General features: G+C 37.0%; 1 protein-coding gene across 1 annotated transcript; it reads left to right on the forward strand.

The window, feature by feature from the left end:
• The first annotated feature begins 509 nt into the window (after nt 1–509).
• On the forward strand, nt 510–21,488 carry CYTH3 (cytohesin 3). Its single transcript, XM_010003323.1, has 12 exons — nt 510–638; nt 1,183–1,247; nt 1,658–1,724; nt 5,907–6,025; nt 8,682–8,762; nt 10,659–10,771; nt 12,201–12,349; nt 13,139–13,250; nt 20,294–20,370; nt 20,452–20,523; nt 20,653–20,807; nt 21,416–21,488. Exons 1-12 carry the CDS (start codon nt 510–512, stop codon nt 21,486–21,488), a joined length of 1,212 nt encoding a protein of 403 aa, XP_010001625.1.

Here is a 21,488-nt window from a genome sequence, read left to right on the forward strand (position 1 = left end):
ACAGTCTGTTACAAGTGTGTATGACATGAAGAAACAGCCTTGGCCATCCCATTTAAACATCTTAATAGTTATTTTCGTTTTTGCATTTTACTGAGCTAGAAGGAAAGCTGTTCCATAATTAGGGAGCTATTTCCAAGAAAGAGGTTGCATTAAAACTGTCCATATAGACCATTCCAAAGGAGGTGAATATTTGTAGTTAACGTCTAGTGCTTTACAAGTGGGAATTACCTCTGCCCAAAGAAGTTTGCTGGTAGGGAAAATCTTAATTGCTCAAGAGAAGCAGAGGCCTTGTGTGAATAGTTTTCACATTTGCTGGTTTTTCAGCAGACACTACAGGGTGTGGGGCTGCTGGAGTGAGTGACAGCCGTAGCTGTGCACAGAAGCGCGTCTGCGTCTTCACCAGCACCTCATTTCGATCAGCAGGGTAACAAATGACCCCAGCTTAAAAAAAATGCCCTGATGCTTCATGTACTTTTCTGAATCAGGTTTATTCAGCTTTCTGTGATGAGATGTGTTTGCAAATGCTAAAAGACTGTGTATCTTGCTCTATCCCAGTGCCTGATGACCTCTCAATTGAAGAAAGAGAAGAGCTTTTAAATATTCGTCGCAGGAAAAAAGAACTTATTGATGATATTGAGGTAATTCATTTATCATTAAAGATCCCTAAAAGTAGACTAAGTTACAGTAAACTGCTTACCTAGGTATTAATTCCAAGTAAAACAAAGCATACCAATAGCTTCAACTAAACATTACTGATAATGAGTAGTATTTATGCATCATTTGTGTGCTTTTAAAAATGGTAATTCTGTATTTATGTAATGTGCATATGTACACATTTGATTTGTGTAGTCAACAACTCATTAAGCATCAGATTTGCATACAGGATAGGAGTGAGTGAGAAATCCAGGTAAAGAAATCTTATACTGAAATTTGTAATGTCAATTTGGTCTTGATGCTCTGACATGAGCACACACCGGGAGTTCAGATCCATGTATTTAACAGTCATTTGGTTGTGGTAGAAATCTTGAACCTAAATATCTAAAGAATCCATAAGATTAATCACTTTCCTTCAGGTGACTAGCAAATAATAGAAAGTAACACCTAATTGATAGTATTAATATTGATAGATTATTTCAGAGATGTTTTAATAGAGGTTAACATTGTCATTCCTTCTTTTGGCAGAGATTAAAATTTGAAATTGCTGAGGTTATGACAGAAATTGATAATCTGACTAGTGTAGAAGAAAGGTAAGTAATATTAACATGATTCAGTAAGACCTTGAAACAGGTCTTCCAGGAATAGCAAATACAAATACTTTTATTAGACTGAACAAGCATTGGATCACCTTTATTCAGTCTGTTATGAAGTCTTTAAAGCCTGACTTTATCCTATTCAGATGTGTAATTCACTAGGATAGAGAATGTATGGAACATAGTGTTTTAGACTGTCCAGTTGATAATGATGCAGTTCCCAAGCTGCAATCACTTGAAGTAATTAAAAATAGTAACATAATTTTCCCCTTATAGAAAGTTAATGTCTTGTTTTTGTAATACAAAGTAGCCAAAATGCAAATGAAAAGAAGCTCCTCCAGAAGTTGTTGGTTTTTAAAAGATCAACTGTTAACTGGCTGTTGTTTCTTCTTTTTCTCCACCTGTAGCAAAACTACACAGAGAAATAAGCAAATAGCCATGGGAAGGAAGAAATTCAACATGGACCCTAAAAAGGTGGAGAATTTTTATTTCTACTTGTTGGGAATCAATTTTCTGCTTTTAATATGATCTATGAGAAATACAGTAATATCTTCTTAAGAAAACATTTCTGTTAATAAGAGCTGAGAGGCCTTTTTTTATATCCTGTAACACACTGATCAGAGGGTCAAATTAGAGGCAGTTATCTAGTCATTTGCCAGTCATGTGTGCTTTTTTCACTCCAGCAAACATTTTTTGATAATGGAGGTTATTTATCAACAATTAAATATGCCAGGTATTGATTGAACTGGCTTGCAGAAAGATTATTTGTACCTGATAGAGGTGTTCTATGTGGATATGTCAAATATAATTCTAAAAATATTTGTTTGGTTATTAGTGAAGCCATATGTATTATTTTATGCCCTCTTATTTTTTGTTCTTTCAGAACACCTTTAACACGGTTTAAAATTTGTTTTCATATAGACCTTTATATTTGCATATCTAAATTCTGTCTTTGAAAAAGGCATGTATGAATACCTGTATGTTTGTATGTATGGACACATCTGGATGTGTACCTGCGTGACTTGTACAAACATCTGCAGGTAGAAAGTTGGTTACCATTTTTAAGAAGTCTACCATGCATTTAGCCAAGAGGTAAAGTTAATTTATCTGGAATGCCTCTATTTTTCTTAAATAATTGTCAATTTACTGGAAAATTCAAGGTTCTCCCAATATATTTAAAAGAGCTGCTTAGACATTTGACCTGTAGCCTTCACATTTCATTTTACATCTTCCTTGCTTTGTTTTACTGCCTTCTGTTGTTTGTAACTGAGATTCCATTTTGAATTTATGAGGAGTCTTCTTTAAGGTCTTTTTGAAATTGTTTAGCATTTGTTTTTCTGTGTTAGTTCTTGACATGTTTTCTTCCTAATTTTATTGATTTCAGTCACCTTTTGGTGGCTTTTCTGTAATGTTCCGGGTATAGTGATGGCTACCGTGCTTCAGGCTGTTTTCCACTTACCAGAAACACTCTGTACTTTGAGACAGAGAAACCTTTTTAAGCTACTGAACCATTTATTTTATTTTCTGTTTTGGTGACTGTCTAAATTCTGTTCTGTTGAGGGCAGGATACCCTGAAATACCCTGAAGTTTGCTGTTGTCTTCCAGCTCTTTCATGTCGAAGGAGTTTGTGGCAGTCACAGGATGATGTCAGATGCTTTCATTCCAATGTTAACTATTTTTTGTTACTGTTCTTGCGGGGTGAAAGTATTTCTATAAATAGCTGCTGTGGCTGCATTGCTACTGTAATATAATTTAAATGTGGTAAACAGACTTAGAGTAGTAATTTCTTAATAATGTCTGTGAATCAGTGGTGCCTGCAGTATCTGGCTGCTCTAAAGCTGGATCATCTTGTTTGCAGCTGCTACTTTAAATTACAGGCAGCTAAAATGTAAGTCCTTCTAATGTTGATAAACTTGGGGTCATTGTGAGAAGGATGTTTTTCCTTCAGAAGTGGGAAGGAAGATGGTCTCTGGAGTTAGGAATGTGAAAGCACTGAGGTAATAATATGGGTGCTGAATCCCCCAGGTTTTCTTCTTTCAAACCAAGTAAGAGATCTAATGTGTTTGCATTAGCAGGAAAAGAGTGAGGTAATTTTCTTCTTCCACTTATATTTGAAGACCTTTCCATGCTCTAGTATATATGTAGAGCAGTTCTCTCAGCCCCCACCTAGGAGATCCTCCCTCAGAATTGCTGTTGAATGCAGTGAGGTGATGGACCCTCACATACTAGTTTGGGTTTGTTTAGTTACTGTGGGAAGGGCTGTCATGGTTGAGTTTGTGAAACACTTCAAGGATCCCTGTGCAGAAGACAGAAAGCTGTGTGTGAAATTCACAGCACTGAGAGTCCTTGCTGCCTGTGTTGGGGCCAGAAGGTGAATTCTGGATGACAAAGGCAGCATTTAAGTAACTGCAAAATTTGTAATTAAGTTACTGTAAAAGCTATGAAATTCAAAGCAGTCATTGCTTAAAAAAAAAAAAAAGAGTCTATGCAATATCTGTAGAGAATATAGAGTATTTCTGTAGCCATGAATTTGGTGGGGAGAGGTCAAACTAGTACAGCTGCCTGCAGTCCTCTGTCAGGCTACAGAAAGAAAACTGCATCAATTCAAAAGGGATTTCAGGAGTTAATGGGAGTTTGGCTGATCTGTCCTGTTTGGCTGATCTGTCCTGCCATTTATTCCAGCCGTGGAGTTGTCCCAGACAAATGCCTTTTCCTGACTTCTGGTTCTCTAACATCTTAAGAACTAAAAAAAAAAAAAAAAGGAAAGAAAAGAAAAAGTAAGAAAAATCCAGAAAAAGGAAAATGGAGTTGTTTTTTTGAAGTATGCTCAAGTGTCTGCTGCTGTGCACAGCAATTTGTTCTCCATGCTTCTAGTCATATAGTCATATCCATTCTATTTTTTCAATAACTTATACAGGGTTTTTTTTAAACTATTCTGGTTAGCCTGTTTATCCCAAGTGTAATGAGGTCCAGGTGTTGAACAAGGGAATCTTCAACTGCTGTTTCTGATATTTATTAGAAGGAGAGTTCTCTGTTGGTTGACAGAACTTAGAGCTTTTTTAATAACTTGGTATGGGGAAAACATTGTGTTTCAGGTCATATAATTTTTTTGTAGAAATGTTTAGTTACCAAATAAGCTTTGCAGGGATCATTTTTGAGGAAAGCTCAGCTATTTCTCTTCAAGATGAAATGGATATATTCTTTGCAACAAAGTCATGTTTCTTCTGAAATGATTTTATCAAAATACTGAGTTGTCAGTATCAGAATACCAGCCTGTCATTGAAATGAAATTTTCAGATATGATAAAATTGTTTTGAGAGAACTGCATTCCAGACTTTTTAAAGAAAAAAGCTTGAAGCCTTATAACATCACAGTTCATTTTCTTTGTTAAATTAGGTTAGAAAATTGACTGGTTTTTGTCAGGCAGGTAATCACTTTATTATAAAAAGCCAAAATCAACCTAACAGAAGGATAATTGCTTTTTTGAATGTTACTACAGGGCCTCCTGTGCTATATAAAAAAAATAATTGAAGTTTTCCCAGTTGTAATGAAATAAAGAAATATGTTCCATTTACACAAATTGAAAAACTTATAATATTTCTGAAATGATTAAATATTCTACTAGAAAATATTTGGAATAATTTATTAGGCTCTTCAGTACATATTTGGAGTCCCAAGACATTAAGGTTACTTCTTGTTGCCATTTCTGCTTTTCACTAGCATGCTATTAACATTTTTATAAAATCAGCAGGCATAGCAACATCTTTGGGGCGTATGGTGGGGATACAAAGGGTGCTGTTCCATGAGTGTTGGCCTGACATCCCTTCCACCCTTTACATAACCTTTATGTAACTCTCAGTCTCCTTTTTTACCACTTTGCAGAAAGTTCTCTGGGCCTCCCCAGAGTCTGCCAGTTGTAGGGGCAGTAATTTTTGGAGGCATAGGAGTCCAGGGGCTTGATCAAGTACCCACTGAGGGACAGGGTAAGACTCTCCTCCTGGCTTCGTGCTAGAAGCTTGACTGGTTGGTGAACAGTCCTTTGTGAATAGTCTAGCTCAAGTCCTTTGTGAATAGCTTAGTTCCAGCACAACCAGAAGTCCTTGATCATCCCAGTGTCAGCATAAATTCTTTTAAACCGGTTTCAGTATCTTCAGCCATGACTTCTACTACAAGTAGTGACTTGATGTATTGGGTTGCAGTTTGTAGATTGTAATAGATGCTTTATTTTGTGTCATGGTGGTAATTAAGTTCTTCCTACGTACCTCTTCATTATATGATTTTACAGATTATGTCCCTGCAGATGCTTATGCAATACTGTGAACAAGCCAATTCCTACATAAACTCCAAAGAACTACATGTAAACGTTATTCAATTAATATTTTGAATTTATATTGTTGAGGGATTCAAACTGCCACCTAATACTTCTAGCCTTAAAAATATGTTCTCATGTTAACCAGTACTAAATATAGGTTATCTAACTGAAAAACATCTGTTCACCATTTCACTGAAAACAATTCTGTAGGCTAATGTAATTCTTAATGTGCTGTGTATATGTCTGTGTCAGTATATTAATACCCAATGTTATGAGTGGTATTTACATAAATGCTTGTGGAAGAAAACATAACATTCCTTTTCCTCTGGAATTGCTCTTCCTAGGGAATACAGTTTCTGATAGAAAATGACCTCCTGCAGAACACTGCAGAAGACATTGCACAGTTCCTTTATAAAGGAGAAGGATTAAATAAAACGGTAATTGGAGATTACCTCGGTGAAAGGTAAAGTAAAACTATTGAAACTTCTTTTCTTGAGCACACTTCTGGGTTTTGGTACCTACCTTCCCCTTCCCAGGCTGCATGGGGGAGCTGCTCTGCTACACTCTGAGATCTTCAAAAGCTACAGCAAGAAGCAAAATTACTATGGTGCTTTGATACCTTTTTTGGTTTGGTTGTTTTTCTTTTTAAATGTGTACATTGTGGCATAATTATTAATTGTAACTTATTATTTTGAGAAAATGCTCTTAAATTTTGCTGTAGTGCAGAATTTAATACCGTAAGTTTTAGGAATGTCTGAGAGTTGTGTTGCAACAGTTCCGGTAACTCTTGATACTGTGCCCAGATAAGGAGTGATTTACAGTCACTAATAATCGGGTAGTAAAGAAATCACTCACTAAAATGGGTAGTTCCTGGGACAATAGTTATGGGCAGGTTTTATTGTTGCCTTCTTCCCATTAGTAAGCAGGAGTCTCAAAAGGGCAGCTGCACTGTATCTTCATCCATCCCAGTACAACAAACAAGCAGCGTGCAGATCTGTGCATCCTATTGCAAAACACAATCGAAAGGCAAATTATTTCTCTTGCTCTGCAACCCAGGAATTGATTTTGAAAAAGGCAGCAGAAAGAGGCAGGAGTGACGTGTGGGCTGGAGTGCGGGCATCTACGTGCTTGCACATGTTCTGGTTCAGGTGCCAGTTATGGAGGTTTAAAAGTTGACTCATTTAGGACCTACTGCTGTAGTGATTTGTTCTGGCAGATCCCTTCTGAGGCATCGTGCTCTGTTTACAGTGTCAGGGACTTAGTGTGTGCTCAGCAATTTCCTCTTGGCTTTAATAGGTTTCACTGTAATACGTGTCTTTTGAAAACAGATCACTATGAAGTTTCTGTACAGTGTATATAAACACTTCAACATTTTTTTTTTATTGCAGCATTATGTTGTTTCTCTTGACTATTTGGGCAGTCATTATTATAAAATCTCTTACATATTAATGCCCATAACAGCAAAATTCTAGCAAAGCTTGTATAAAGCAGTGTGTGTTCATTTTTGAGAGCTGCATTCTGCCTCAGTTACGTGTTCTGAAATATTTCCAGTGTTCCTACCCCTATTCCCACAACTTGTGCAGAAAGGTCTTATCAGTATGTCCAGGACCACTGGAGTCATCACTAATATTTGTGTGACTATTTATGTGTTCACCTTTAAAATGTAAAAGTTTATTGCTTGCTCTTTTGCATCCCTGGCAGGATGCAACATCACTGTTGTCTATGCTGAAAATACAAAGTAGCCTTTCTTAATATTGAGCATGTATACAGATAAATATACAATTCAGTGGTTTCTTCTTAATTTTTCAAGACTTAAAGAAATACAAATATAGTGATCACACTGAATAGCAAATCTGATCAGGAAATTTTGTCTAAATCTATCAACTGGATAATAAAATCATAGGAGAAGTAAAAAAAATTAGCATCCTGCTTCTGTTCTCTCACGAAGCAGAAGCAACTTACCCTCCATTTTAAGGAACAATTGAAGCCAAAAGATAATCTGTTTTCTTTTAAAAGGAGCTTATTTTTTTAATGTATACAATCAGCCTGCTCTACTTGTTTTTTTTCATGTTTCTTCATTTCTGTGAAGGGAATAATAGTAATATGGTAATGGAAAAGCAAATGCTATTTCTATTTTTTTTTCACTTACATTAATTAGTAGGGGAGGGTGTAAACAATATGGGGACATCTTAATGAACAAATAGTTCATTTTAAGGCATTTACTCCTGAGGGTGACAGGTTAGTCTGACTCTGCAGTCGGTCAGTAATGCAACAGATGATTCTTGGTGGGTGAACACCTTTCTATTTTTGGGAGGAGGCTGATAGGCAACATTCTGTCTGGGTGATGTATTTAAAGCACACCCTGAGGATTATAAGCCTTCATGCTTCTGGCATATGAACTCAGTGGTGTAGACTAACCAATAATTTTGTTCTCATTAATGTTAAAATATTTCTTCTGTATTTAAACAGCTTTACTTAGCAATATAAAAGACAAGTGAGAAGAAGCCCTTTCAAAATTTATTCTGATTTTAGTAACTTCTATTGTAATTATGTTTTTAGAATGGAGTGAGAATATACTACATATTAAGTAGCTCCTTTAAAAAGCTGTTCTTTTTTCTGAAGTACAACCAGTTGAAGCATTTCTGTTCCTCATCTTTGTACATAAATTAATATACTGCTTTACATTTTTCAGTACTTAGAAGAAAAAATGGGGTGGTTTATTTTTTTTGTGTTGTACGGCTAAAATTATTGTTGGATTTAAGAGTTCATGACAAAATTTCCACAAGATTTTTTTTTACTGGATATATTTATCAGGTATCATCATATGCACTAGCAAGACATATGAAACAAAGAAGGTCAGGCTGGTTTGGGGGCATTTAAATAAGCTGTGCTAAAATAATTTCAGGTGTACTGGCTCTTGCTAACCTGCCTGTTTAACGCCAGCAAAACTAGGCAAAATACTAGTGTTAAATATTAAAATACTTCTTAAGTAAATTATGATTATTTTATTTGCTCAGTATGATCACTTATTTCCTTGCTTATTCTTGGGACCCAATAGAGGTAACTAACAAGCCTTTAAAGTTCAGAATTGTAATTGTTTCCATTTTTGTCTTTCATAGAGATGAATTTAATATTAAAGTTCTTCAGGCTTTTGTTGAACTCCATGAGTTCGCTGATCTCAATCTTGTACAAGCCTTAAGGTGAGTAAATTATTTCTTTCTTTTTTTTTTGACCTGAGCTTCCTTTATCAAATTGCACATTGATGTGAGTCACTGTGTTGATTTGTTCCTCAGAAATCTCAGCATAATTACCTGCATTACTGTGCAAGTTAGCAGATAGCTCTGGTTTAACCCTCCCAACTGCCTGTGTGTCTGCTGCCTTGGGAGGTGAAAATTTTTAATTCAGACAAATACAAACAACTAAAACATAGCTGTAACTCTCTGGTCTGCCTGCCATATGTGGATATTTGAGGATCTGTTTTATATGTTAGCACAGAGGTAGCTAAAAGAAAACAAATCCCTTCTACTTCCTTTAGACTTTCCCACTTGTCATGTAAAAGAAAGTGTAATATCATAGTATAGTTTTTTTGCCTTGCTGAGTGAACAGTTTATTTGTTTCTCTGGGATGCCAGCATATAGTGACCTTGAGTCCCTTCTCATCTTGGTGGAAATCTGTAACAGCTCTAGCAAATGAAGCTGATGTAAGACAGTTCTGCCAGCTTTGCTGCCACTAGTGACTCCCTCCTGACATCAGATAAATTGAAATGTCCATGTGATCTTTGTCTCTGGTGCAGAGCCTTGTGATGTGAAGTCAGAACAGCTTTGCTATGGTTGAGTGATGTGGTGATAACTTGAATTGCCTGAGGCTTGAGCTAAGGAACCCTTTTCTCTGGCTGCTGAAGCTAGTCTGGGAGGCTTCATATTCCTATCTTTTTTACCCAATTTAATGTTAGGTTTGACTTTATTCTTCCTTAGCAGCTGCTACTATTAAATGTTTGTATTTTGGTAGCTTACAAAATTCGTGATCTGGGTTGGAACCTTGCACGAGGTGAGTAAAAGGCAGCACATGGTGCTGACAAACTGGAGATGGCCTGAGACACTTTAATAGAATGTCCTAAAAAAAATAAATTTTGAACACAGGAGTAGATTATTATTATATTGGTACCCAGCATACAGGGAATATTGAGAAGTTGTTTTGCATGGCAAAGCATGTAACTTTGCTGGTTTAGATCCTGTTTTAATTTAGATACTTCTTTTGCTAAGAAAAAAAAATTAAAATAAATGAGTGATTAAATTTATTGGAGCTTTTTAGTGCCACATTGTGCCAAAAGTGTATTTGTGAAGATTTCTGTGCTGTATGCATTCCAGTGTACCTATATGTAGAAATAATAAGGTATGAATGCAAAAACTGTTTCAGTTCCTGCTGCTAAACAGGAGCACAAGATCTCCTGCATGTATTACAAAATTACTGGGGTGATATAATGAGTCTTTACTTTTAAGATGTGGGCCTGATTCATGTAGAGTGAACTTATACTAGACAGACAGCACCTCTCTAAGCACTGGGGTTCTTGTTAATACTATATTTTGAATGTTTGAGGAGTTCAAGTAAAGATGTTAAGTGTTTGTATTCCTTGCATCTCTCCCCTACCAGAAATATTTTATGTAATGTGTCTTTTTACACTGTGGGTAAACACTAACTGAATGTTTATTGCTTTCAGTAGCCAGGAAACCCAGGGTGAATTGAACTGATTGTTTCCCCATAGCATTCTCATGGTGAAAATGGGATGCATACAGAAAATTGTTTACTAGTCTGGAAAAAAGAGAGACTCTCAGGATAAGAACTGCCATATTACCTTGCCTGATAGCATGCAGTGTTGCTGGCTGAGTTTCTGGGCTAGCCATCTGTGCATGTTGCTTTATAGTAGCTCCTGACTTGTGTGTTGAGAGACTGAGAAAACATTTCTGGACATTTTACATAGACATTGCTGGTATTTTGGGATGTGTTTTTTGTTTTGTTTTGTTTTTCTAAAGATTAGTAATATATGCTTAACGTATAAATACTGGAATGAGTCTAACAGCCATTCTTCCCTTCTGTAGGCAGTTTTTGTGGAGCTTCAGACTCCCAGGAGAGGCTCAAAAAATTGATCGTATGATGGAAGCTTTTGCTTCGCGGTATTGCCTTTGTAACCCCGGAGTCTTCCAGTCTACAGGTTGGTTACAGGAAACAATAGGGATTATTAAGAATGTGTGTGTTTGTGTATATATATATAAGAAAATCTTTTTGTATCAAATGTGTTCTACATCTGATGCAACAATGGCCAATTTGGAAGTTCAGGATAAAATAATAATGTGAAATGAGAAATTTCTGAGAACTGAGAACATGCGACTCTCTCATCCTACATGTTGTTTCCAGCAGGTGCAAGCTGCTGGTCAGAATGCATTTCCATTTGTAAAACTTCATCATTAATATATATCTAAGGCAATTAGTATAAAACACACTTTAGAAATGTCACTAAAGGTTTTGGCTAAGAACTGGGAAAGTAAGATTCTTAGGTGCTTAAAGGCAGAAGAATCCAATAGGTTGGCCAGTCTCATCTGTCAGTTGTAAGGACTTTACACCTCATTATTTCTGTGTCAACTCCACCTGTATTTGGCTATAGTACGTTACCTAGAAAGTAATCCATTTTTGTTATAAGAACTGTATCCTTTCTCCTTAGTAATCTCCTCAGCAATAATGTGTCTCTGAAATGCACCTCATTTTTCTGTTGAATTACATGGTTCAGGATCACTGAGTTCATAAAAGCTAACAAAACTGACACTGCACAGAATGCCCTCATGTTCTGCAGTTGTTCTGTCTAGTTATAGACACACTTAGCTTGCTGTTATCACTTGCTTCAGAAGCAAATAGGCTAGGAAAAGGTTAATGTAAAGCAGGTCTGGCAACAGCTAGAGAGAAAAACAGTTACTGAAAACAAAATGCTGAAGATGCAAACACATTTTTCCTCTATGTAGCAGAGAGGTTTCCATCCTGCTTTTTCTTACACAGGATCTTGCACTTGAATTCTGAGAGAATTTACTGTAATCATAACAATGTCAAGAGGCATGATAAGATCTCCTTTGTCATCTTTTGCTGTTACTCAGTGGTACTAGCCAGCTTGCGTATGCCAAGAAATTGAGTTGATACCATTTTCAGTCTGTTTAAATGCACTTCAAATGGTATTTTGAGGAGACTGGTCTTCCTTGGAGAAAGCTTTGGAAGTACTTTGAAATAGTGTCTGATTGACCAAGCCTATTACAGGATCTACAGAGCAAAATCTGTGTGCAGAGAACATTTTGCCAAACAACACTTCAGTGTTTCAACTGACATGCTGATTTAGGTTAATAGCAATGATTTCAGAGAGTTGAAATATTTTTATTATTACAATGTACTGTATATTCCCATACTGGCTTTTAGTTTGAATTGTTACATATTTTGTCGTCTTAGGTTTACTTGAACAGTTTAAAGAAAGATTCAAGGCTTTGCTTTAGTGTATATTGTTCAACTACCTTTATCAGCCAGGATGAATGATATGTTCATTTTACAGGTTTGTGCCACAAACACATTGAAAAAAACAACTAATTTTTCAAATCTTCTTTCAGATACATGCTACGTGCTTTCATTTGCCATCATTATGTTAAATACCAGTCTGCACAACCACAATGTAAGAGATAAACCAACAGTAGAGAGGTTTATTTCTATGAATCGTGGCATTAATGAAGGTGGAGACCTTCCAGAAGAATTACTACGGGTAAGTTAGACTGAGTAAGACAAGGCCTTGCTTTGTGTTTTTAATAGGAAGCTTAGAAGCGTGTACAACAGCTCTCAAGCAAATTTGACAAGGAAAAGTAAAAAGAACATTTTCTACCATTTGGGTAGCTGCAAGAAGCATTTTCTGACACCCACAGCTGCTTTGAGCTAGTTCTTCCTGTATTCAGTACTGTGTTGGGGAGAAGAGATTCCAGAGAAAACTTTCTGTATCTCTGTAGTTTGGTGATGGTAAAATTATTGTAGAATTTGCTTCTTATGAAAAAAAAAGAAAGAAAAAGAAACTAGTATTTCTGAGTAAGTCAGAGATAGAAAAAAAAAAAAAGTGCTATTGTTGCCTCTAATTTCTGTTCATGTGTCTTGTGGAGCCTCCTCCTGTCCCTTGAGATATCAGTAAAAATACTTCCTTCTCTGAGGCAGCATGATGGGTCTAACCATTTTCTGAAAGTCCAGATTAATCTGGAAAAACTACTGCTAAATGAGACCTGAAGCTGAAACCTTTGAAATACTTAATGCTGAAGTTAGATAAAATGTCCTTGCTAGGAGTGCTTATAAAAATCTGTGAAAAAGAGACATTTGCTCATAGTTGAAGTAATCTAAAGTAAAACTGAATCAAAGTAGTAAACAGTGGTTGAGAAGGTATGGTCCAGAATTTTATGGACAGTATTTCCTATGCTTTTATAGAAATAATTTGAGAAGATGTCCTGGTTGCATTTTCTGTCAGACATTTATTAACGAAGTCTTTTTCCTCTTTTTTTTTTTATTCTTCTAGAATTTGTATGAAAGTATTAAGAATGAGCCGTTTAAAATTCCAGAGGATGATGGGAATGATCTAACGCATACATTTTTTAATCCAGATAGAGAAGGTTGGCTGCTGAAATTAGGTTAGTTATAAGGGCAGTTTTGCTGCTGTGTGTTTGTTCCTTGTTTGCTGCTTCTGTGTATCTTGCTTTCTTGTGAAGGTAATAGGATTGTCTTTGCAATTTGTATTTTAAAGTGCGTGAAACAAAGTTAGTAACTCCTTTACATCTGAAGGTTGTTACTACTTATTTTTTCATACCCAAATTAGCAGTCTTGTTTCAAACTTTGGAGTTTTATTTCTGATATACGAGAAATAAAAACTCGGCATCAAAAAGGAAATGCATTATGTTATGTTCCACATCCTGTGACTGATGAATAACAAAGTCTCCATAAAGTCACTTCAGAAAACTGCGTGAAATTTCAGCTCAGTTTTCTGTCTACAAAAAAAATACCTCTTCAAATAGTTATTTTTGTATGTCTTTATTTTTCCATATTATTTGTGAGTTTCTCTTGGTTTGGTTTTGGCTATGATTTTTAATGAGTGGTTTAAATGTGCCTTCTTGTTTTCCTTATGGCCTATGACCTATCACCTTTCTGTTCTGTGACTGGCTGTCTCTGCTTATTCTGCATTAGGAGGTACGTATCTGATTGCTTTCCAGTCCCCTCTTCTTCAGTTGCTCATTTCTTTTATTTTCTTCCTCCTTCCTCCTCTTTTGGTTTGTTTTTTTTTCTTCTATTTTTTTTAAATCAAATTTATTGTAGTATTGTGATTTTTCACTCAGTGTCACTAATAGCATCATCAGTGGCACTCTGAAAGACTGGCATGTCAGTGTGTAGCTCACATGCAAGTGTCTTCTGCAGAAGAGGGAAGTGTTTACATGTAAAGCAGAAAAATCCAAATGACTATTCAGAACAGTTTCCTTGTTCATGGAAGAACATGACAAGGAAATAATGATTTCTACTGAGAGAAAATAAAAATCTTACTCTTGTAATGAAGTTCCAGAGCTATTTTGTTGCTTGTACATCAGTTATAGTAGATTATTGAAAGATTGATTACATTTGAACCATGCATTTATAAAAGCTGTTCTTATTCCTGATTATTTTCCTTTTCAAACAACATATTTAGCATACTTAACAAAATCTTAAATGAGCACCAAATTAAGGAAACCTCTGGTAATTAGCAGTCTCCTGGCACTGGAAGATGGCCTTATTTACAGACTCTTTTGATGTTGGTTTAACTCTGTTTTTGCTTGAGCTTAGGGAACTTTTTTCCTATATAAAGGAGGCTGAAATGTTATTTTAGCATTTCTTCTTCAATGAAATAAATCTCTGTCATATAAAATGCCAGTAAAGAGTAATTTCTTGGCCACTTTAATGTATAAGTGCTTGTTTAAGTAGAAGGAACTTTGCATTGGAGAGTAGTGACTAAAGTGTGAACAGGGGTGTGTGCTGGGGGTGCACATGAATATGGTGAAAGTAGAGGCTGGGTAGAGCCATGGGCCTGCTCTACTGATTGCACCTGGAAACTAGTGGTCATGCTTGTGCTGGAAGGAACTTGATGTGAACAGGAAGCCTTTGGAATTCGTTCACATGCCCTCCAGTGTCTTTATTTTGACCTCTGCACTACAGATGCTGTAGAGTTCTCTGTCTTTCTAACTACTAAGAAGCAAAGCTCTTGTTGTTCAACTTGGGCTGGCTCAGCTGGCACAATTTCAAATATGACTTTGGAGCTTTTTTCCATTTTGTAGTATGAGGTGATAGCTAGTCCAACAGAAAAGGCTTTCAAGATGATGTAGATAAAATGTGCTGTCTGGAGAAGAGGTTGGGTATAAGCCCATGCTGTGTGTATTTCTTTTTCTCTTGCCAGTGCTCTCTCATGTACTTAAACAAACCGAGAGTGCAAGCAAGAGTGTGAGTGTGTGTGTAAAGGAGTGACAACACCCCTTGTGGAAGAAACTGTCAGTATAAGGCATACAAGAGATCAAATTGAAAAAGAGAAGAACAAAGAAACTGAAGAAAAAGGTGACTGCAAGCCAGTGAGAGCTGCATGTACCTCTGCATAACCCATCTCTGGCTCTGGTGCAAGGTCAATAAAACCAGCTTTTCATTACATGGGATGTAGAGGGGAGAGAGTGCACAGAAAACCCAATAGTAAAAGCATGTGTGACAGGAAGGGTGTTGCATGTAACACTCCCACAGTGTGAGGGTTATTTGAATAAAGAAATTAAACTTGTCCAGAAGCCTCTGGTGAATCAGCCTGTAAAGGCATGAAGCTGTGCTTCCATGAAAGACTGCATTTTTTTCAGTAGACTCAGGCTGGGACAGACAAAAAGATTTTGCTAGTCTAGCTGCAGTGACCAGAAATAAACTTGGCCATCTTTTTAACCTTCCCTCCCCTCTCTCCCTTCCCTTCCTTTCCTTCCCTATTTGTTAGGAGGCTTAAACTGTGCATTTGAGAGCGCTGTCTCGATCCACATTGTTGGCATTTTTACAGTCCTTTCTGTTGGGAAACAATTATTGTGAAATGGGTAGGGTTTCCTTCAGTTCTGGATGATGCTGATACTAAAAGTTTCAGCATTGTTGAAATGCTAAGGAGACTCCATTCCTGCATGAGAGTTCAAGTGCTCTGTTGTGATTATACTTGAAAGTTGGAATAGCAAGTTTTATATAAAACTAAGACAACTTGCAAGCCTGGAGTATACCAAGACAGTATTTTGTATTTGGTATTTCTGAGAGTCAGCTTCCCATTGATCTACTTGCATTGCTCTTTTTTAGTACCCCAGCTCACTGTATGGATTATCCTCTGGGTGGGAGATGGATATAATGAAGCTTTCATGTATCATAAAATTCATCTCTGCTAAAGGCCACCCTCACCCTCTAGCCTGGCCTTAGGTTTTAGAGTTTAGGGAGGGTATAAAATATTTGTGGTGAATTTGCTGCTTTGAATTCAGAGGTGACTTTGTATTAAGTCCAAGTGCCAGACCTGGCAGCCAGACAGCAATTCTAGTTTTATCTGTCTGGACTCAGCTGGTACCTTTATATAGGCATCTTTATCTTGGTAAACCTAAATTATCATTCAGTTCTACATCATCTGAAGCATGGTGTGATGAAAATGAATGCTACCAGTGAAAAAACTGAAAGCTGCTGAGTGCTAATGAATCCCCACTTCGAGGAGCTTGAGCCATTATGAGCTTTTAGGTTTTTCTGTGTCATAATTTCTAGTGGTGTTAGTACCATGAAATTTTCTGTCTAAATCACTTTTAGATATTTTGAAATTGTTGTCCATGTTCTCTGTCCTGAAGCTCAAGTTTCAGTCGTTTTGCACAGAGGCGTTTCCTTGCCTGAAACGGTTTCTCTTGGCAAATACCTCGTGTTGCGTAATATTTTCTTCTAGTTCCAGGGAAACTGTGACAATATCCCACCAAACGGGAGGGGAAATCGTTCAAGCCAGACACGTGAGCCTGTTAATTTTTTTCTGCCAGTCAGGCAGTCCCTGAGAGCTTGGAGATTGTCTGAAAGCTTTGCATCTGGGCCCATCGTGCCAGTGGTGCCTGTTCCAGTGGGTTCTCTTCCCTGATGCAGGGCGAGAGAATAGCGGTGGTTGATCAGGATACTGGTTCCTTCTGGTACCTCCCTGGCTCTCCTGGTAACTGATGCTGTTCTAACTTAATGTTACAGTCAAGGGAAGATTCTTTTTCAAAGAAGCCCAGACTTCAGCCTGTGTAACTGTGCAGTTTCTGAGTCCATTCTGCCTAGTGGTACCTAAATCAATGGAGGAGAAAAAAACATTAATGATGGGTGTGTCTCTGGCTTTCCCCTCTAAAACTGTGCAGACAGGCTGAAGATTTGGGTAGAATTTTTAACTTTTTATACATTGCTGCCTTCAGTCTTAAGGCCTTTTTCAGTTTTGAAGTTGGTATTTCCCAAGTCATTGCCCATTGTTTTCCCCTTAGTATAGGTGGTTTCTTTTAACTTGTTCTCTAGTTTGTACTTTTACCAGTAATAATCCTATGCTGTGTTACAGAGATTAAGAGGATTTCTATTCCTCTTTCTGTACATTTTGCCTTGTTGTGGCCTTTTCTTGTAGTTTCCTTAGATTTCCACCTACAAGATAGTGCACTTCTTCATTTTGTTTGAGATGTCTTTGCAGTTTAGGTAATCCAATCTTTGAGAAGTCCATCACTTAAATCTCTCAATTTCTGTAAATGTTTATGGATTCATACTCTGACTTTCCTGAGCTGCTTCTGGTAACTTAATTCCTTCCAGTTTTAGTCTTTAAAAGACTGGGAGCTGGAATAAGATATGAAGTATGGTACTACACCCTTTGTTGTTGTTTTGTGAGCCTACAGCAATCTTGGCCAAGAAAAAGAATGTTTCATTATCAGGAGCTCCTACCCATTAATCTTGTATGAAGGGGCTGCAAAGCCTTATCAACCAGCCTTGGGTTTTTGCCCACTGCAAAGGCACATTAAATGCATGTTATATGGTGACCCCTGCAAACTTGACGAGTACAGATTAGATTGCCTCTCAGGCTTTATTAGAGTTTCTGTGCTGTTGACAGCTGCAACTAAGTAATGGGGTGGGGAGGCAGAGACTTATATGTGAGAATAGTTCCTTGTCCTGCCAAGAAATCCTGCCTTGTTGCTCTTCTTCTGGAAGAGTAATTCATAGCTTGGTGGAGCAGCTTAGGGTCTATTTCTGCAACCTTGTGAGTGCTGTAAGCTGGTGAGCTACTGGCTGGCCTAGGGAGAAGGGAGCAGTAAGAGGGATCTTGTTGGAAATATTTAATCTTCTTTCTGGCTTCAGCATCAGTACTGTCCTGGAGCTGGGAAATGTTCCATGACAGAAGCTTCATCAAAACTGCAGTGTGATTACAGAAGGTTTCAGGTTTGAGAAATCTGGCTTTCCCAAAGAGCGAAGGTGTTGTCAGGACAAAATTCAGCAAAATCAACTGTCATTTACTACTTAGTATTTCATATTGTTCTTGGAGGTGTATGTTTTACATCCATTGTTTCTGCCTTAAATGATAAGCAGGCCTTCTTTTAAATATATGGTTATTATTTGATTATTTTTTTGTTTTTTGACACAATATCAGTTTGTGAGAAATTCCTTTGTTCGCTTTAAGCTGCCTCTATGATAGCAAACGGTTTGCCTTTTTGTTTCATCCTCCTTCCTGTTGAATTGTTTTTCTACTAGAACTGGGCAAGCCATGACATTTGATGCTGGCTGATGTTACCTGTTAGCCTGAAAAGCATGGTGATGACTTTGTATCATAAAAATGTTGAATTATGTTAACTAAGAGAGCAGAACATGACTTAAAGTCATGGCAATGAACCATGTCATGTGCTGGCCATAGCAAGGACGGCCCCAGCAGTCGTCTTGACTTGGCTGCTGCTTATTCATTGATCTGGAACTGAGTCAACCCAAGTCCCTCAGCTTTCCATTCCTAGCCCAAATACTTGCTGATACTTGACCCAACTCTCAGTAAAGGTGATGGCCATTTTTCTAGTGACTTACATGCCAGTTTGAATGTTTCTACAATACTTTACTGAAGGATCTGTCAACAGTGGTTGTACTAGAATGCCAACAGTTCTTCCCTCACTGTTTCCAGTTCACTCAACCATTCATTCTGTCACGGCTTCTGCATCTTGCACTATTTTGCCTTCTCAAATTTCACTGTACCTGCTTGCAGATAAATTTTTTCTTAAGATACGTGTGTGTGTAGTGGAAATGTAATGTTTACTGAGCACATTGAACATTATAGTCTGTTAGGACTGAGTTGTCATGTAGGTAATGGAACAAGCCAAAGGAAGACTCCACATAAAACATCTAGTGGGATGGTTAAAAAAAATGTCATTATATTCCTGGATTTGTTCTTTAATATTGTTTGAATTTCTGTATTAAACAAACCCCAGCTATCTCAAGTAGAGCAAAAAGATTTTAAAAATTATGCTGGTGTCTTAGATTTAGTGATATGACTTGGGTCAAATTAGTGATCTTGTTTGTATTAATGGTACTCTTTTATGCATGGATATTCAATAAGAAGATTGACTATTTTGAAATGTTGGGTTAATGAGATTAAATTACTGCTGAATGGATGATGCACAGGTGGTGACATAATCCCCAAGTCAGATAACTATGGTGGAACTAAACCTTTATATTAATAACATGTGAATGCTTTATCTACAGTTGTCTTTCCTGGAAATGAGTTTTTAAAATAAGTTAATTGGGGAATGTTAGACATGTTCTGAAGAAGCTGATGGCAGAAAACCAGGCGAAAGGACTGAGACAATAATGTGTGTTTCTAAAAGAAACTGTGACATTAGCAGGTGTAAGAAAGATGAGCTCTGTGGTTGCTGTTGTCTAAAGTGTTAATGCAGGAAAAATTGGAATTTTTGGAGCAGTAGCTGTTTATTATCAGGTGTACTCGATATATTATCCCATAAAAAGAATATATTTTAAAAATACTAAATTATTAAAAGTGACTAGCAATGGTACATTTTGACATAGGATTTGCTCCATATTGACCATACATTGTATGTCTTCTGCTAATGTCTATAAGCATCTGACAAACTTGATGTTAAGTCTGAAAGTAGAGATCTTAATGAGTGGAGTGAAAGGAAGGTGATATAATGCCCTTAATTTTATGGATGGGACCATTTCCTTGTACAAGACAGGCTATGGAGAGCGATGGTCCTGTTGCTGGATCCCAGTTACTGGTTTTGCTGGTGGCTGGCGTCCCTTTGCCATAGCACCACCAACTGAGGGCTCTATAGCTTCAATACTTCTGATGCAGTAAACAGCTGTGATGGCATGGGCAGAGGGAGCAGGTCCTAGAGCTAAAGTATTGCACTCATTCTCTGTAAGAGAGGAGACATTTGCAACTTGAGAGCATGCATTTTTTGTGGCTGGTCAGCAACACCATAGTTAATGTCTCAGGAGTTTGATCTTAGTGCAAGAGTTACAGTAACAGGCCCCTTTAATCTTGGCTCATCTGTGCCTGATCCATTGACAATTGAATAATTAAGCCATATTTTGAAAAACAAGCAAAACTAAATTACTTTCTTATCCATTGCTGAAGCCTTGACAGCAACATGTTTAATCCAGCCATACCTTTTGATTGCAGGGGGAAGAGTGAAAACATGGAAACGGAGATGGTTTATTCTGACTGATAATTGCCTGTACTACTTTGAATACACAACAGTGAGTATATATTACAGTGAGCTTTGTTTGTAATGTAAGTATTTAAGAGGGTAATAATGTGATATTTTCCTAATTTTTTAGGACAAAGAACCTAGAGGAATTATTCCATTAGAAAATCTTAGCATAAGAGAAGTTGAAGACCCTAGAAAACCAGTAAGATATGTTAATAATTTTTTTTTTTTTATTAAGTAAACCATATAGAACTTAGATCTAGTGTTAAATGAAGATGTCTGTCAGTTATGTTCTGTCCTTTAAATTTATTTTTTTATTTCTGTCCTCCAGAACTGCTTTGAACTCTATAACCCCAGTCACAAAGGTCAGGTAATTAAAGCATGTAAAACTGAAGCTGATGGCAGAGTGGTGGAAGGGAACCATGTGGTGTATAGAATATCTGCTCCCACCCCAGAGGAAAAGGAAGAGTGGATTAAATCTATCAAGTGAGTTTAAAGTCTGAAATGTGTTTCAGAAATGAAGTGTAACCCCTTTTCAGAGTAAGATACTAAGATAATTTGTATTCTAACTTGTGTGAAGAATTCTGATGTGGCACCATCCTCTAGGATTAATGACAAGCTACATGAGGTTGATGGATCAAGACAGGAGTCTCCTGTTACTGTCTGGTCCTAAGGAAATAGTGCTGCTATCTCAAATAAGGAAAATTTAGATATTTTTTTTAAGCAAAAGTAAAGCCTTGTGTGAATTTCTTAAACCCTAATTTTATTAGATTCTTACTTCACCTAATAATTAACTTCAGTGATACGTGTCTTAAGTATGTTCACAGTGCAGCTTTAAACTTTCACAGCTTCACTTTATCTAGGAAGGTTTATAAAGCAGACCCTCACTTAAAGAAAAGTAAGGGTGAAGATAAAGGTGTGAACTCTTTACAAATCACAGTTGAGCAGTATCTTGTTCTAAAGAAGTATTTGAACCATCTGTTGCCTTCTTAAGAGCATGGAGTTCATCCACAGAGAAGAGAGAACAAAATAGTTTAAGTTTTCAAAACCAGATATTGGCTAATCACACTCATGTTTCCTTTTTTCTTTTCTAGAGCAAGCATCAGCAGGGATCCCTTCTATGATATGCTGGCAACAAGGAAACGAAGAATTGCAAATAAGAAATAA

Source organism: Chaetura pelagica, unplaced genomic scaffold, assembly GCF_000747805.2.
Source record: "Chaetura pelagica isolate M959 unplaced genomic scaffold, ChaPel_1.0 scaffold138, whole genome shotgun sequence".
NCBI lineage: Eukaryota > Metazoa > Chordata > Aves > Apodiformes > Apodidae > Chaetura > Chaetura pelagica.

What these genes read in the sequence shown, in the direction of transcription:
- CYTH3 (XM_010003323.1), top strand. Translation starts at nt 510, where the DNA reads ATGTGTTTGCAAATGCTAAAAGACTGTGTATCTTGCTCTATCCCAGTG. An exon ending in CTGACTAGTGTAGAAGAAAG is followed by an intron (nt 1,248 to 1,657) that starts GTAAGTAATATT and finishes CTCCACCTGTAG; the next exon opens with CAAAACTACACAGAGAAATA. An exon ending in GAGTGGATTAAATCTATCAA is followed by an intron (nt 20,808 to 21,415) that starts GTGAGTTTAAAG and finishes TTTCTTTTCTAG; the next exon opens with AGCAAGCATCAGCAGGGATC.